General features: G+C 38.9%; 1 protein-coding gene and 1 long non-coding RNA gene across 3 annotated transcripts; both read left to right on the plus strand.

Moving 5' to 3' along the window:
• The first annotated feature begins 2518 nt into the window (after positions 1-2518).
• Positions 2519-3847, plus strand: LOC135313871 (protein BTG1-like). 2 transcript variants are annotated; one of them, XM_064454201.1, is made up of 3 exons: positions 2519-2706; positions 2889-3264; positions 3575-3847. In XM_064454201.1, exons 1-2 carry the CDS (start codon positions 2547-2549, stop codon positions 3236-3238), a joined length of 510 nt encoding a protein of 169 aa, XP_064310271.1. In that variant the 5' UTR covers positions 2519-2546; the 3' UTR covers positions 3239-3264; positions 3575-3847. The 2 variants fall into 2 exon arrangements, with proteins under 2 accessions (XP_064310271.1, XP_064310270.1); XM_064454200.1 differs by lacking the exon at positions 3575-3847 and having other exon boundaries at positions 2889-3520.
• Positions 3848-5831: 1984 nt separating this feature from the next.
• Positions 5832-15167, plus strand: LOC135313872 (uncharacterized). The gene is made up of 3 exons (XR_010373352.1): positions 5832-7856; positions 8993-9050; positions 10998-15167. It is a non-coding gene; the product is annotated as an uncharacterized LOC135313872 (long non-coding RNA).
• The last annotated feature ends 1368 nt before the right edge of the window (positions 15168-16535 follow it).

Here is a 16535-nt window from a genome sequence, read left to right on the forward strand (position 1 = left end):
TATGGCAGGCCTCAGAGAAGAGTAAAGAAGCAGTTAGCTCCCTTTTAACAAAGGAGAATATAAAGCCTTAGAACCCAGCCAACAGTGTAAAGAAATCAACATACTTTTTTCTCTTTTTCTAAAGCGGGTTTAAGATACATAACCTGTGTAGGGAGAGTATGTGTCTAAATAAGGCCAGGAGGAGAAAAAAAATGGTTGGGGCATTGCATGAAGATTTGAAAGAACAATGCTTTTTGAGAAGTATGTTCAGTTCTCACTGCAGGCAGTCCTGGTGGTAAAATACTGACTTTAATCACTGTTCTCGAAGAAAGTGATGGGAGGAATTGCTTGTGAACAGCACTTCAAGGCTGATAAAAAAAGTTTGTGTTTAGGCTTTGAACTAGAGAGACAGCTTTTTCCGTTTGTAAACTCAGGGAATCTTGGCTATACACAGCTGCTCCTTAAAAGCTTTAAAACAGCTGAAGAAGATTGTCACTCTTGGTGCACTGGAGGTGGGAAGGTCACAGCTGAGTCAGCACCACATCACTGGAACTGTTGGTGAAACGAGTCTGGGTTACAGGCAGAATTATTGTTTTGGAGCTCTTGGGCAAACCAAGCCAGCAAAAAGTTGCCAGGACAACTGTCATCATGAGAAAACTTCTGTCATAAAGAGATGAACTGTAGTTATTCCTCAGATTCAGAGGCCCAGCAGTGATGATGTTAATGAGTCATCAACCAACTTCCTTGTTTCAAACAAGTCATGTACTTTATTCATCAGAATAATACGAAGTTTGAGCCAGTGTCAACTGTTCAACCAAACATTTCCACAGCTCTAATCTTTATGTTCGTCTTAGTTGTACCTGTAACGTGACCTGCAGAGCCAGCTGAGAAACTTGATATTTGTGCAATGTATGTATGGTTCTTTTTATGCTCAAATAAGCATTAGGCTTGTCTTATTTCTGACAACAAAAATCTTTCCAGAGTGGCAAGAATCCCATGTAAAAGATGTAATTCAGAACTCCAAATACAGGCCAAAGATGTATCCTCTTGCTGTGATACACCTGACAACAAATTTACTTGTGTAGATCATGCACTAAACAGTTAACTCTTGCATGTATTTTCAAGTGTGCCAAATTCCCAACTGCTTGCAGGTGAACAGGCATTTGACAGAAAACCGATGCTTTCTGGACCACCTCTTTTCTTGAAAATAACCTATAGGTTCTTGTACCATTCTTACTGAAATTGGTTTTGTGCTTAGCTAAGTAAGAGGGGAGATAACTGCACTGCTCAGCTTGGTGTCAACACCCCAGTAGGATGGGATGTCATCCAAAGAGACCAGGACAGGCTGGAGAGATGGGCCTATGAGAACCTCATGAGGTTCAACAAGGCTGAGTGCGGGGAGACCTTATTGCGGCCTTCCAGTACTTATAGGGGGACTATAGGAAGGATGGGCCAATCTCTTTAGCAACGCCTTACAGGACAAGGCATAATGGTTTTAAGCTAAAGGAGGGTAGATGTAGACTGGATATAAAGAAAAAAATTTTTTCACTGACGGTGGTGAAACACTGGAACGGGTTGCCCAGAGAGGCTGATGGAGGCGCCATCCCTAGAAACATTAAAGGTCAGGTTGGATGGGGCTCTGAGCAACCTGATCTAGTTTGATGTCCCTGCTCACTGCAGGGAGTTGGGCTAGATGGGCTCTAAAGGTCCCTTCCAACTCAAGCCATTCTATGATTCTACAATATCTTTAAAATTTCTGTTATTTTGTCATGTTAAGAGCATCTTGGCCTTGGAGTTGTATGCCTAGAAAGAGATGGTGAGATATTTTTAGATTTGGCTCATATTGAGAAATGAGGGTGAGAAGGGCAGGAAGCAAGATAATCGTCACATCTGCCTGGAATGCTGTTAGTGATGGAGTAGATGTCAGGATTGTAGGGCAATGGGAGGAATCTGGTGCTCCAAACAGACACGTAGAGGAAAGCAGAAGTGTCAGGCAGTCAAAATTGTAACAGCTGAATGGGAAACACTTATTTAACCTGTTATTTCTGTTGGTTTGTAAACACGAACTGAAGAAGAGGCAACTTGAGAAATGTGGGGAGGAGGGATGTGCACCAAAGCCCTAGGCTGTCAGGGTGCAGTGGGTGCTTGGGGGACATGCAGCAACCAAGCACATGCACTCATGATACGGGATGTGAAGCCAGGCTGGCCACTGGCCTGGTGGGGGCTCGTGACACAGACAAGCCAAGCCCAAACATGGCACTCCCGGTGCCGCAGGTTGCATCTTGCCGGTCGAAGCGGTGCTATTGATCGTTACGGGTGGGGCCCGAGCGTCGCACCTGGCGGGGACGGCAGCGGGGTGTGGCGGGCAGGTCCCGCCCCTCCGCCAACAAAACAAACACGGCCCGATCAGTGCGGCGGCCCAATGGCTGCCCAGAGTCGCCGAGGTCGCCCCGCCCCGCACCTGCCGCCGCCAATGGGAACCTCTGCTTGCCTGGTGGGGCGGTGCGCCGCCGTATGACGCAGCTGTTGCGCGGCGCCGCCATTGGCCGGAGGCGCGGGGGGCCGAGATGGGCGCTGGCAGCGGGCCGGGGCGACGGCGGGCGGCGGCCATGAGGACCGAGATCTCCACGGCGGCGGCGTTCGTCACTCGCCTCCTGCGGGCCGCCGGCGGTGTCGATGAGGAGCAGCTGCGGTGCTTCCGGGAGTGCCTGCAGGAGGCGCTGCGCGGTGAGAGGGGGCGGCGGGACCCCGGGGAGGGAGAGGGGGTCGTCCCGACCCAGCCGGTCGCTGCCGCCCCTGCTGCCCCGCGGGGAGCGGGGGAGTGTCCCGGCGGAGCGCAGCCCCCCAGGGGCTGGAGGGCGGCGGGGCTCTGGAGCCGCGGTAAAGCTCGTCTTTGTTCCCTCCCGCAGAGCACTACAAGCACCACTGGTTCCCCTTGGTGCCCTCCAAGGGCTCCGGGTACCGCTGCATTAGGATCAACCATAAGATGGACCCCTTGATAGGAAAGGCAGCGGGGATGATCGGACTGAGCCACGGGAGACTCTTCCAGCTCTTACCCAGCGAATTAACACTTTGGGTCGACCCTTTCGAAGTGTCCTATCGCATAGGTGAAGATGGGTCTATCTGTGTCCTTTACGAAAGTCCCCAGTCTGGTGGGAAGGCAACCAAACCGTTGGAGAGTAGGACCAGCTGTAAGGAGGAGTGGAGAACTGGCAGATCCAGTCCTTCCAAGAATTACATGATGACAGTTTCTAGTTAAAAAATTGCTATTCCTCCCACAACGATGTATGTATCCCAATCTCATGGTAAATCAGATGTAACTGATATTTTGGGGGTTTAATTATCTCTTTTTCCATCATATAGTCATTAAAGTTGTAGTAGTACTGCCAAGTTTGTTGTGGTCAAGGGCTGATGCGTAAAGCAGTTCTTTACACTGCATGTTACCTTCTGTAAATGCACTGTACAGTCAGTTGTTTTACACATTTATATTTTCAAATAAGTTTTGGCTATTTGTAATAAAAAGAAATATTGTAGCATTCTTTATGATGGATTTTAGTGAAGATTAACATTTGCTAATACATTCCTCAATTTGCAGAGCAATAACATGAAGGAGAGTGGGAAACAGATCTAACAAGCTGCATGAAGATCTTCCCAGTGACTTGTCTGCGCAGATTTTCTCAGGGTCATTCAAGTTTGGGTGTCGAGGCACAAATCACAAAAATAGTTCTTAATTTTTCCTTTCTCAAAGCATGCATTTATTTGAGGGCTGGATTCCATCATGTTCCAACGTTTTGACAAAAAGAATTGGGGAATTAGTTTGTCTTGTCATTTCTAGTTGTTGGAATAGAACAATAAAGATTTGCTCAGACTGCTTTTTACTTGGTTTGGTGTCGTCCCCCCCCACCCCGCCTGAGGCTTTTTACATTGCTCTCAAAGCTTACTCTAGCTACTTCTAATCATCACAGATAGCTTCACAGTTAAAAAGGTGTAGCTCTGAACATTCATCTTTATTTCAGATCACCACAAACTGCTTGGTTTTGTTAAAGCTCACTGGTTGTGTGTCTGAATAGAGCTGAATAGTGTGTGTAGAGCTGTGTGGGTTTTTCAGTGGGTGCTATATTGAACTGAATGGCAGCAAAAGTACTTTTCTAACATTTGATCTGTTGCAAAAAATGCTTGAGTTTATTGGGAAATGGAGTTTACATTTGAAACTGCAATTTAAAGCCATCTAGGAATCTAGAGTGAAACACTGATCATCAGTACTGTCTAACTACCTTGAATTTTTTGGGAGGTAAAAACCTGCCATTTCTGGTGTTGAGTTCCTTCTCATTTTTGTCAGTGTTGCTAATACCAGCTGGGTACAAGTTTAGTAAAAGTATCAAATACAGTGGATTTGATGTAGTAAGACTTTGTATAGCTGGTTTACATGGAGACTGTTAGTATTGATATTCCAGTGGATTCACTTTACAGATACTGTGATTCCTATTCTAAGAAGCACTGGCTTGCAACCTAGCTGTAGAAGACTGCATCATGTCTAGCACTGCAGGTTTTTTGGTAGCCTGGTGTTCAAGCACGGTTGAATGAATATTTGATGAAAGAGAACTTTGTCTAGTGTTAGTATATCAGCAAAAAAATATTGTAGTATGTCAATAGCATGGTAAAACATACAGCGAAGGAAGGGGCAAGTCTGGGCAAACTGGGAAGGGTACAACCCCAGCTCACATAAAGAGGTTTTATCTTTGCATTAGAAAAAGCTGTGGCTTACTTCTTGCTGTTTGCCTTATTATCTGGGAGGCAGGCTCAACTAATAGTATTTGTTTAATCTGAATAAAATGCATACTGCAATTTTCTTAGTAATTAAAACTTTGTGAAAATTGATAGTGTGTTTCTAGTGTATCACTCCAATAAATCAGTTTCTGGGTTACTTTAACAAATGGTTGTTAAAGGTGTTGTGGCAAATTGTCTTTTTATTATACAAGACTGAATATCAGTTGTCATGATACTGTTTTATTCTCTTTGGAAGATGGTAAGACTTTTTTTTTTTTTTCTCCTGATAGAATTACCCATACTGAATCTTTATTTCCTTAGGACCTCTAAGGGATATTCTTGACACACTTGTCAGTAATTGAACAGAATAACTTTAAATCTGCTAATGGTGCGATGCCCTCTTTGATTAAATTTAATTTGAAAGATAATTGGCCTTGGTGCACATTATATTGACAGCCTATCTGAAAAGATGTAGTATGAAGTTTCATAGCTTAACAGTGGATTTAACATCGCAGTAAACAGTTAAGGTGGAATTAAACATGAATTGGGATACAGACAGGTTTCCAGCTACTGGTGCAGTTTGACATGAAGTACGGTACAGCAGGTTGTTCAGATGTTCTTTTCTTGTCTAGTGTCTCTCGGTGTAAAGAGTAGAGAAGAGCCTGGATTAATCTCAGCCATGGTGAATTCTGTTGCTTCTTATTTATTAATCCTGCTACATTCAGTAGGACACTTTATACGTTATATAGTATAATGTCTTAAGTATCCTATGCTCTCTGCAAGTTTGATACTTCTCATTGAACAGGACATTTTTCGAAGTGTAATTCAAGTTCAATTTCATGTAGCTGTGCTGCAGGAATAGAGTTGAAGTTACTCTGCAGACAAGCGGGTGGAGGAGACTGGGGAGCATGAGGAAAACCCACTGAAGCAAATAAAAGACTTGAGCTGCAAGTAAATAAGCTGTAATATCTGTGACATCTGGACCTACATTTCATTGCTTTAAAAAAATAGCAAAGACATACTAAGAGCACAAAGGCTGTTCTGAGGGAATAGAGTTCTTGGTAGTAAGTTGGGGGGGGGGGGGGAGCTGTTATTTGGAGGAGGTAACTAAAATTAACTTTGTGCTTTCCTTAAAAGGTGATAAGATTTGCATTCTGCTGTTGCAACAAACAAGCCAAAATCTGAACTTATTTGAAGTGATGTGCTTGTCACACAAGGCTGACTGCATCTGATCAGTCATGATTTAGAACATAATGATTTGGATTCTATAGGAAGAATTACTACATGCTAGCCTCCTTGAAGCAGTAAAAATATATGGAGGGGGGATGTATTTGTTCTAATGCCTGCTTGTGTGAGGATGGGTTAACTGTTGGATAAGTAAAGCTGAACAAAGAAATATTTATAGACCAAACAAACCATACATTTGCCTGTTTCTCCAAAACATTGCTTTGCTGTAAAGGCAATTAAATAGCATTTGTCCTTCTGAGTTGTAAAATCCAAATGAGACAGAAGGACCCATTAGTTTATACAGCCTGACCACTTCTGTACTGCAATTCCTATATAACGCACCCCTGGCTCATTATTTGCACCTAAGAATACAGAGGTGCATAGTTTTGATCTGAAAACCTCAAAAGATAAGGGTTGTCTGTATTTGTTTCAGATGCTATGACCTTTAGTGTTAGGTAAGTTCAAATATGAAATTTGGTATGTTTTTTGAGTTTAGAAATTAAACATTGATGTCCTTATTTCTTTATCCTCAAGATGAAGGCGGCTTTCAGTATGGCCTCTTGCATGCGCTTTATACTGCAATTAAATTAAGTCTGGTTTTTTATTTAAAAGATTAAAAAGATTAAGCTTTTAAAGTTTGAGCATAAATAACTTTCTTTTAGCTGAGATTTACATACATGCTTTCTGCAAACACTCATTCCGTTTTTTAATATGTGCATGAGAAAGCGCTCTCAAGAAATGAGTGCAGTGAACCAACTGAACCAGATCACACTGTTCCCACCATTGCTTGCCATTCCGCCAGCACTGACGGTACTGTGATTTTCCCTTCACTGAGAACAATGTAAAATTACTTCAGATCTAGTACTGACATAATTGCTAAATATGAGGTCTTTCACTTAACTAATTTCTAATTTTTGTAATGTATTTTTCACTGTTATTTTTATTTTGTCTAGAATGCCATGTGTTTTAGGTAAAGCACCTTATAAAAGCTTAAATAGTGTGAGCATTCACACAAAGGACAAACCCGAGGTTTGTTAAACAGGGTAGATTTTCTGTGAAACGATGTTGACTGGCATTAATGATATTGTTATTTTAATTATACTTCTTTCTATGAAGTGAATTAATACTTCATTAATTAACCTCCTTTTTACATTTAATCCATGATTAAAAGTGTTCTAACTCTCCTGCAATTATTAGTTTTTACCTTTTCATATCAGGATACCTTCTCTGGGGAAGTTTTCTAGTTGTTCTCACATGCATCAGAGACAGTCATCAGGGTACTGCTGATATCCAAAGCTAGGTCTCTTGGACATTTTTCTAGACCTTGTAGTTATGTTTTTCCTTATGAAATCCTAAAAAGTATTATCTTGATATTATCTGTTTTCGTCATAAGTATATTGGAAGTATTTCATTATCCTCATGTAGTACAAAGTTATCCACATTATCAAATACAGATAGGCAACATTTATTGAACACTTCCAGTTTTTTGCTTCACTTCAGCGATTTTACCATCTTCATCTTTTCAGTACTAGAATTCATTTATGCGCTGATGTATCTTAAAAGGTCATTGCCTATGCGTAGCTGTTTTTTCTTAGCTATTTTAACCATGGATTTTCCTTTCACATTTTTAGCTTCCTTCAGATTATTTTTACTTCATAATAATCCATGTATGTTAGCTTTTTTCTGTTTCACGTTTTTTTTTCCTCCCTCCCCTCCTCCCCCTTCCCCCTTGGTATGGTAAGGGCTGTGACTCAGAACTTTGACCTCATCTTATCTACCTGTTCTGTCAGTGTAACAGCACTACAGTCATCATCTTGGCTTTGTGTGATTCCTCCAGGCTGATGCATATTGCTATGGCAGAGTGGGAAGACTCGTGCTATTGGGTTAGTAGAGGCATTCTGGTTCTTGAGTAGTAAGGTTGATACTTTTTACTGTCACCACACTTTTAATAAATTATTTTTTTCTTGTGGTGCCAGAATCACTCTTGATAATTTTTATGCTGTAAGATTAATAGGTCCATCTATTTGCATTGTTTTCTTGCTGGGGTCTGAATTTATTCTAGTAATAAGTGATATTTTGCTCTCCATTATAAGGCTATGTAAAATTTGCATTGAGAAGTAAACTGCTGCATTTACCTTGTAATTTGGGTAACTTCTGGGGGGGCAATATATTTTAATTGAAATGGAATTGCATGAAATAATCTTTTATCTGCTTGGGAGAGTCACTTTACACTGAGATTCAGCTGCCCCTTATTTGCAATCACTATGACTAATAGATCTCTAAAAAGTGTCAGGAAGCAATGAGACTGCAAATTAAATTGTGATTTGTGACAAACTTGGTTTTATTACTATTTTAAACAATTGGCCCCCAGATTATTGATAGTAATATTTATATAGCCTCATTAGCAGAAGAAGCTATACAGTGTCAGTTATTTTCCCTAGTGGTTTTTAAAAACCCAAAGAAACAAAAACTGTAACAGATAAACATCTGTTCAGTTAAATTAAACAGCAAATCAGTCTTAAGTCACTGAAAGAGTTGCAAACATCTCTTCTGATAAAATAATGCTGTTGTGTTTCAGTAGGAAGAAGAAAAACTATATCACAAAATGGTCCATTATGTTTCAAGCAAACCTTTCCTGCTAAGTAAATACCTAGCTTAGAAAAATAAGTTTGTAATCCTGGAGATATGCCAAGTGTGAAAGTTCATCTTTGAAATGGAACATATTTTTAAAAGAAAAATGCATGTATAAAAGTATAAACTCAGTCTTTGTAGATGCTGTCATGCAGCAGCTTTGAATATGAACTTTCTAGACCATAAACTCTTACAAACTTTATTTGTAGTTCAGTTGTAGCAATTGCAACCAACTTCATATAGAGCTTTTGTGACTGCATTATGATGTTTGGGATGATGCAGTGTAGAGCCCAGTCATGCAAACTTGTTAAATTGATCAATCTTATACAGCTGACATTAGTGACTTTGGCCTCAAATGACTGATATTACTTTTGTGTACCATTCCCAGGATTGTCTGCTACATGAATGAAGAATGAACAAACACGCAAGAAAACTGAGGAGAAAAGGTAGGTTATATCAGAAAATACTACTTAAACTGTCTGAACACTGAGCCCTGGTTTTCCCAGTAATCAGAAGAGAATGCTGCACAGAAGCAAGGCTGTTGTATCATCAGACTACTAAACTTACTTTGTTTTACGCTGAGTGCCAACATGGAACTTGCTTTTTCCCACTGGGGCTCTGAGGAGGAAAGGAATTTGCCCATATTTATAAATATTTATGAATATTCACAAATACTCGGAAATTATGTTATTTACAGGACCTAAGCTTTATTTGGCATGCTGCATGTAGGTGAATAAACTACTAATGAGTATTCCTAGTGTACCACATCTTTATATGCAATTCTATTTTAATAACTGTACATATGTGTGATATGTATATGCAGTTGACTCTTTGCACTAGTCGCCTTCATGTTATTTATACAGCAGCATTAGCATTGGAACAGCATTCTATGAATTTCTGTTGCAAATGTGCAACCTGAGGGTTAGATTTGCATAAGGGCACATGTAGGAGTGATGGAATGGAATATAAACTATAGTGGTTTACACATTTATATATTTTTGGAACGGATTACAACAAAAACTGACCCTTTAGACTTGCCTTCTCTTGCTCCGTGAATTTGAATTATCATGTGTTGTGAGGAAGACTATTTCTAAGGTTGCAGAAATATAAATGTAAACAGAATTCTTCTAATGTGTACTATGAGATAACTTATTTAGTGCTCAAAATAATACGTTATTCATACAAATTCTTTGTTCCAGGAAGTATGCTGTTGTTTTTTTTTTATGGATATACCAGAGGTCATCAAATGCAGGTCTTAGTTGACTGCATGTTAAAGGTTGATACAAGGGTTTTGTCAAAGGGTTTTTTCCTCTGGGGGAGGAAAGAGATGCACAAATGCGTTGGGAGAGGGTCATTGTCATCTTTTTGCCCCAGAGCATAATGGGCTGATACTGAAACTGAAGGCATTGAATATTTTGATGTGGATTGTGAGCTATTTTTTCAAAGGGTTGAAATATGCATGCGAAGACATCAGTCAATAGTAATTAAATATGTACTTGAATCTGGTAGTAATGCTGAACATTTAATGTGGAATTAGTTATTTTGGTGGAGGTTTTGCTGAACAAAATTAATTCAGAATCACAAACTTCAGTATTTATGGAACATTTGATTTTATCATTAGTCTTCATTAAATGATGTTTAGCTAATATCTCTGACAGACTTCAGATTTTTTTTCAGTGACTCAGTGCTACACATTTTAAGTAAGAGAAAGTTATTGCTTCTATAGAAGTCAGTAGAATTACTCCCGTGTTTAACATTAAAAGCCTTTTGGCTCAGGCCTAGATGAACATTTCAAGCACTTGAACTGTTTAACTGAGTCCTGTGTATTAGCTCCATGGAGCTACTTTTAGTTTCTGAAGTACTAAATGAAGATTTAGTTGTAGCTGAAACCTTAGCTGTTCTGTCTGTGAGCCACTTCACCAAAAAAGAAAGTAATTTATCTGTGTTAAGAGTGTCATAACTGTACGTGTGTGCTATATGTCTTGATGGAATGTATATTCAGGGAAGGCTGTGTGTATTCTCTAAAATAAACAGATATTTGTCTTTTTTCTCCCCACAAGCCTTCAACATTGATTCTTTTTCTAAATATGTTCTAAAACACTGAACATTGAACACTTAATGGAATGAAAACTGAAATAAGAAACCTGGGAGCAGGAGTTTGCTGAAGTTAAAGGGCTTCTTTTTAGCTGTGATCCGGCGTAGGCTGTGTATCTATCTCAGTTTACATGACTAGAAATCAGAAGAAAAGCACATACAACTTCTTGTTGCCCTCTCCTCCTCCCTTCTTACCTTTCAGTGGTTTCTCTGTCCTTCAAATAATCTTTTTTCATTAAATTTGCTAAACCTTTGCATCGACATGAAATGAAGAGAGATTAATGCTTGTTTGTTGGCAGATACCATGTCTCGACAACGAACATAACAATTGGAATAGTAACCAGCACTGGATTAAAAAGGTAAGACTAAGCCAGAGCTTTTGCGAGGCATTTATTTCCAGTCTTATTGCAGCTCTTTTGTTTTCATACCAGATTAGCTAGTGTAACACTACACTGCAATGTACTTTTTGTATTCTGTTCTTAGTGGCAATAGTATTTGACCTGGAAGTTACTTTCGCAAAGAGAATTATCTGTTCCAGTTATCACTTCACAAGCATCTGTAGTTGAGAATATTGAGATCTGGTGTCAGCTCTGTTAACTTAAATGTGTGTGTGTGGTTAACAATTATGCTTTTGGAAAAATTTACCTGTAGTATATTCAGCATATCAGACAGGATCCTAAAAAGACATAAATTTTTTTTCTATGCCTTCTGCTAATATGTTTTAGAATATTTGTATTTTTGTACTGCAGTGTTTCCTTTGGCGAATATTTCAATATTTCTGAAGATTGGATGTTTAGGGGTAGCAGTCCTGGGTTATAGTTCTTCTAGTAACATATCTCCTGGTGTGGTCCATTGCTTATAAACTAATTATTTAACAAGTTGCTGTGATGAACTGCATATTATTTCCACTGCTTCAGACAGCTAACTAAACAAATTAAGGCTGGAGTTCAATTTTCAGCAACAGCTTCTAAGCTTTATGCCTGTATCTACAGGTAGTTTTACTCTTACTTAAAACAGCCAGTGAATTAGTAGCCCTAAAATATATCCTTTGGTCTTTTTCCCAGTAAGTCTTTTTCATTTATAATACAGTGTCTCCTGTTTCATGCTTAGTTTTTAACCTTTTTCCACAAGTATATGCAGAAGTCTTTAATTGGCATTTGATTATATTTTTATTTGAAATTCATTGAGCTTCTCTTATATTTCCCTCTACCCCCTCAAAATTTGTACATGCTGTTTTCATATCTGAACTCATGTGGTTGTAATCAAACTGTTCTCTGGGTTTTCCAGTATTTTTCTTTCCTATGTGTGTCACGTCAGTGATGGCTCTCACCTTGTCCTACAAACATTTTTCAATAATTAAATATTATCCCTCTTTCAGAGGAATGGGAGGCCAGTCACCTAAAGAGATAGTGTTTGTTATATAGAACATGTTAAGGGTTATAATTTACAGGCTATAATCCTGTGTTTGACAAACATTTCACTGTGCTGCAGAAAAATGGAGGAACTTAAAAACTTGTATGCAAAATCTAAAGGTAGGTGCCCCTTTTAAAAGAAGACAAAGCTGAGCCTACTTTTTAATGATTAACAGTCTTGGAGGAAACCTTCATGCTTCATTTATGGAGCTATTGTTTGCATCTTTGTTCATATTTTTTGGAAGAAGGACTATTTTTAATATTTTTATGTAATCCACTGGGTGCCTTTGTGGACATCACTGTATAAAAATGATTAAAGCAGTAGGTCAGTGTTCTTTCTCTCACATAGTATATAAACTCCCCATTCCTATAAAAGGATTCCTGTGTACTTGTTTTAATATAAATGACTTATCAGTAACACTTCTTTTACTTCAGACATCATGTTTGGAATGATTGCTTTAGGAAATTGGTGGCAAAAGAATAGTTACTTTTGGTAAAGGTAAATACTTGCTAGAGCCAAAGATTCTAGTTCTTCATTTCTGCTAGAGTTAAAATATCTGTGAAATCAAATGGGTATTTTAAGTTGGCAGTAATACAAAGAAGTGGGCCTGAAAATTTGGTAGCAAGAAAGGACAATTGACTTCATATCATGCATCATGGTCTAAAAGAACAGGATGATGCTTGTGAAAATTTGCTATCATTTCAGTTTCCTCCTAGTATTGTAACATGGACTTGCCGGTCTTTTGAGGATGATCTGACTCTACTCAACATCTTGTAAAGCTTATCTATGTACACAGATAACAAAAAATAACAAAGCTATACCATATTGTCTCTCTATAATATGATACAGCAAGAATGCTCCAGCAGAAAGGAAAAAGGAAAATGTATCTCCTGAAGTACAGCACCTTTGGTTATGAAATAAAGCATCACTTCTAAAATCTACTGTTAATAAGAGAAAATTCCTGATAGATCAATCTATGTATGTGGTTTTGGTGGGTTGTTTTGTTTTTCCAGTTAGCTCTTTCCTGTGTCATCGTGTTCCACTGATCTCATTTCTGTGAAGTGATAATGCGTAAGCAGGATTACCTGGCATAGTGTTGTTGATCTTGCAAAGTATCCCCTGCATAAAGAGCTCAATGTGGTAAACTGATGCTTGTAGGCAGATGAGGGAAGGGGGAGAAAGAGGTGATGGGGAGTAAACAGGAGATTCAGGCTCTTCTCAAAACTCAGAAGGGCCCTTGGCAAATATTCCTTAACTGGAAGGAATACATTTGGGGGAAGGCTAAAAGCTTAGAGGATAAGATCCATATGGTTTGTCCTTTTACTTTGAATGATTGTAATGTGATCCTTATACAAGGATCTTCTAATAAATAATTTTTAGACCTCTCAGGGATTCTGGGTTGTCCAAGATTAATGTATGTGTAGCTTGTATAGCTATACAGAGTACATATAAGTACTGGTTAGGCTGTGTTCCTTTTCTGAATAATTGCTGTGAGCAACTTCCGGTGAGTCCGATTTTGGCAGGTAATATATATTCAGGTAATATTCCTGAAATGGCATTTTCCCCTTTCAGTCAATGTGGATCCAGTCTCTTGAAATGTCTCCTGTAAAGCCTCTTTACACAACTGTGGTTAATAGTGTCACACCCTTGATAAAGAATTAGTCATCGTATGATTTTCACATCCTAATAAATTACATTCTGGGACTAATCTCTGAAATGCAATTTTGTTTGTTTCCATCAACTTTTAACTTCTTCCTGAGTGTCTAAGGTCTCCCATCTGAGCATAAACATTGAAACAGAGTGGCCTGAGTTTAAGAAGTGTTAAGTGAATACAGAGCCTTCTGATTTGAATGGGAAATGCAATCGATCAGCCCTTTGAAAATGAGACCAGTCTTGTCTAAAGGAAGTATGGAATTGTGAAGCCAAGGTAATTTAAGTAACCTGAGTGACCCATGTTCTTTAAAATACTTTCTGCAGTCAAGATAATGGAATAATGACAGAGTCGTCATAGCTTTAGCTTTGGAAAACCCAAATTATATTAACTTTAGACCAGTATCCTGAGGGAGCATGAGGCTAACAGACCACACAGGGATATGGAAAATACTTATGCATTGGATCCCCTGGCCTTCTCAAGTAAGGAAAGAAACCTGTGTGTAGGACACAGCAGCAATAAAGGCAATGACCGGTTGTTTGGAAAGGTAGAAGAGGGACAGTCTGCAGAGAACATGATGGAGTCAGTTGCAGGTACACTTGTGCCTGGTCTTGTACCTTGTATTGGTGCCTCAACCTTGGACTGCCTCATCACTACGGATGACCTGGCAGTCGCCACTCTTGCTTGCTCCTTGACTGCTACAGTGCAGCTGGGGCGGGGGCAAGGACCTCAGCTGATACGCAGCTCCCTAGCCAGCAGCAGAGGTTCAGATGTGGTTTCTCATAGCTGTATGTCACCAGGCTTATCCACCAGATCCAAAGCCATGCAGCTGTGCTGTATCAGAGCTGCACCTAAACTCTGGGAAGAGCTTGTAGAGGAGGATTACAGCAGAAGATGGATGGAGGCTGCTCAGAGCTATTACAGCGTGTTGATGCACCCAGGGCTCTGAGTGCAGTTTATCTGTAAGAGCAGATGAGGAGGAGGAGGAGACGACACTAAGAATGTATGTAACTATCTGGGTTTTTTTTGTCGTTGTTCCTGTTTTTTAAATTAATGTTGCAAGAATACTGAGACTGCAAAGCCAGTCACTCAGAAGTTAGCTCATGTCAACATTAATATTACATGTGCACATTAGCAGAAGTTTCAATTTTAATCTCGTTGAGACTAAAAAGACAGCAAAATGTACATCCTTAATTTCAGGGTGACCTGTTATCCCATACTGTTTCCCACTAAATTCTCCACGATTGTTTAATGCTAATGCTGCTTAATAAAAAGTGTAGTCTTTAATGAGATAAACCACCATATTTTTAAATAATCTTCTTTCAGAACTTTTTTTTTAAATTCACTTTTAAAAGAAAAAAAGAACAGCAAAAATCTCCATCAAACACTTCTGTTTGAAACAAATAGTCCCATGGAATAGCTGTTCAGGAACACTATGAAGTTTCAGTAAAATTACAAGAGAGAAACTTAAAACTAAATAATTGAAAGTCTCTGAGCAACCTCTTTAGACATGTCTGTCTATATTAACAGACAGGAGATAGAAAGTAGATTCAGAGCTTTTCCTTTTAATTAATTATCTAGGATCTCCAGTCATCTGAGGAGTGCGTGCAAATGTTTTTGCTCCTGCTATACTATAGTGCAACAGCACAAATTTTTATGTATGAGATATGGGAGATGTAAGTGGAGAGAGAAAAAAAAAGCAGCAAGTATTAGACTCTCTGTAGACGCCTGATAGTGTCTCCTTAAATCAGCAGATGAGGCTGTTTCCCATTACATCTATTTTGCAACACTGTAAACATCTGGAAACCTGTAACTGTGTGACAAACTACTAATATTGATCAAGTGGGTTCTTAGAGAAGAGCAATTTAGAGTTTTTATTTTTGTCATCAGTGCTGCTTTTCAGATGCATCCAGAAGTAAAGTAGATCAACCAATTATGTGAACAGCATTTAACTTCCTTTTTGCGGTACAAAGTGAGAAAATGGAAAACCAGTCCATTTTGTTTATACAAAAATGTACCTACCTTGTAATAAGTAGTTTTGAGGTTTACCAATCTCTTTCTGTCTCTGTTGCTCTGTCTGATATTAATAGATTTGCTTTCTAAAACATACTGCTCCCAGAGCCTCATGAACCAAATCATATTTAAAAAAAAAACAAAAAAAAAAAAAAAAAAAACAAAACCCACAACCCCACCACACTTGTGTCTATTACTTTTCCTGCTTTTGTCAGATTATATCCTTTTTCCATATATTTATTTCTAGCTGGGGGACAAATATTATAATTTCAATTATTTTTGGTCTCTCTCTGCTCTCCTTGTTTTGTGTTGAGTAGCAGGACTGCTCTGATGGATTTTACAGTTATGTTTCTAGTAGCTACAAGTGTATTTTTTGTCACTGATCTTTAATTTTAATTAAATGTCTTATCTCCAGGTATGATTTTGTAAATCTCTTTTCTTTGCACTCTAACTTAGTATCACAGATTCACAAATAGGTTCAAAACTAGCCATCAAGTAGAACATCAGGGTATATTTTTTGAATCTATATATTCACGCCACATGGATTTGTACCTTCAAGGTGCCAAGCCTTGTGTGAGAAGGGGCTTCACTGCTCTGTGGGCCTGATTCTGTTCTAAGAAATGTAGAATTTGATCTAGAATTTATGCTTGCTCAGTCATCTTAAATTTAATTCCTCAAAAAGCTTGACTTGAGAGTTCTAGAACATTTCTATGTATTTTGGTGTATTTATTTTCCTGACATTGTTAGGAATAGTTCTTCT

This window comes from Phalacrocorax carbo, chromosome 6 (genome assembly GCF_963921805.1).
Source record: "Phalacrocorax carbo chromosome 6, bPhaCar2.1, whole genome shotgun sequence".
In the NCBI taxonomy this organism is placed as follows: Eukaryota; Metazoa; Chordata; class Aves; order Suliformes; family Phalacrocoracidae; genus Phalacrocorax; species Phalacrocorax carbo.

What these genes read in the sequence shown, in the direction of transcription:
- LOC135313871 (XM_064454201.1), top strand. Translation starts at nt 2,547, where the DNA reads ATGGGCGCTGGCAGCGGGCCGGGGCGACGGCGGGCGGCGGCCATGAGG. An exon ending in CCTGCAGGAGGCGCTGCGCG is followed by an intron (nt 2,707 to 2,888) that starts GTGAGAGGGGGC and finishes TCCCTCCCGCAG; the next exon opens with AGCACTACAAGCACCACTGG.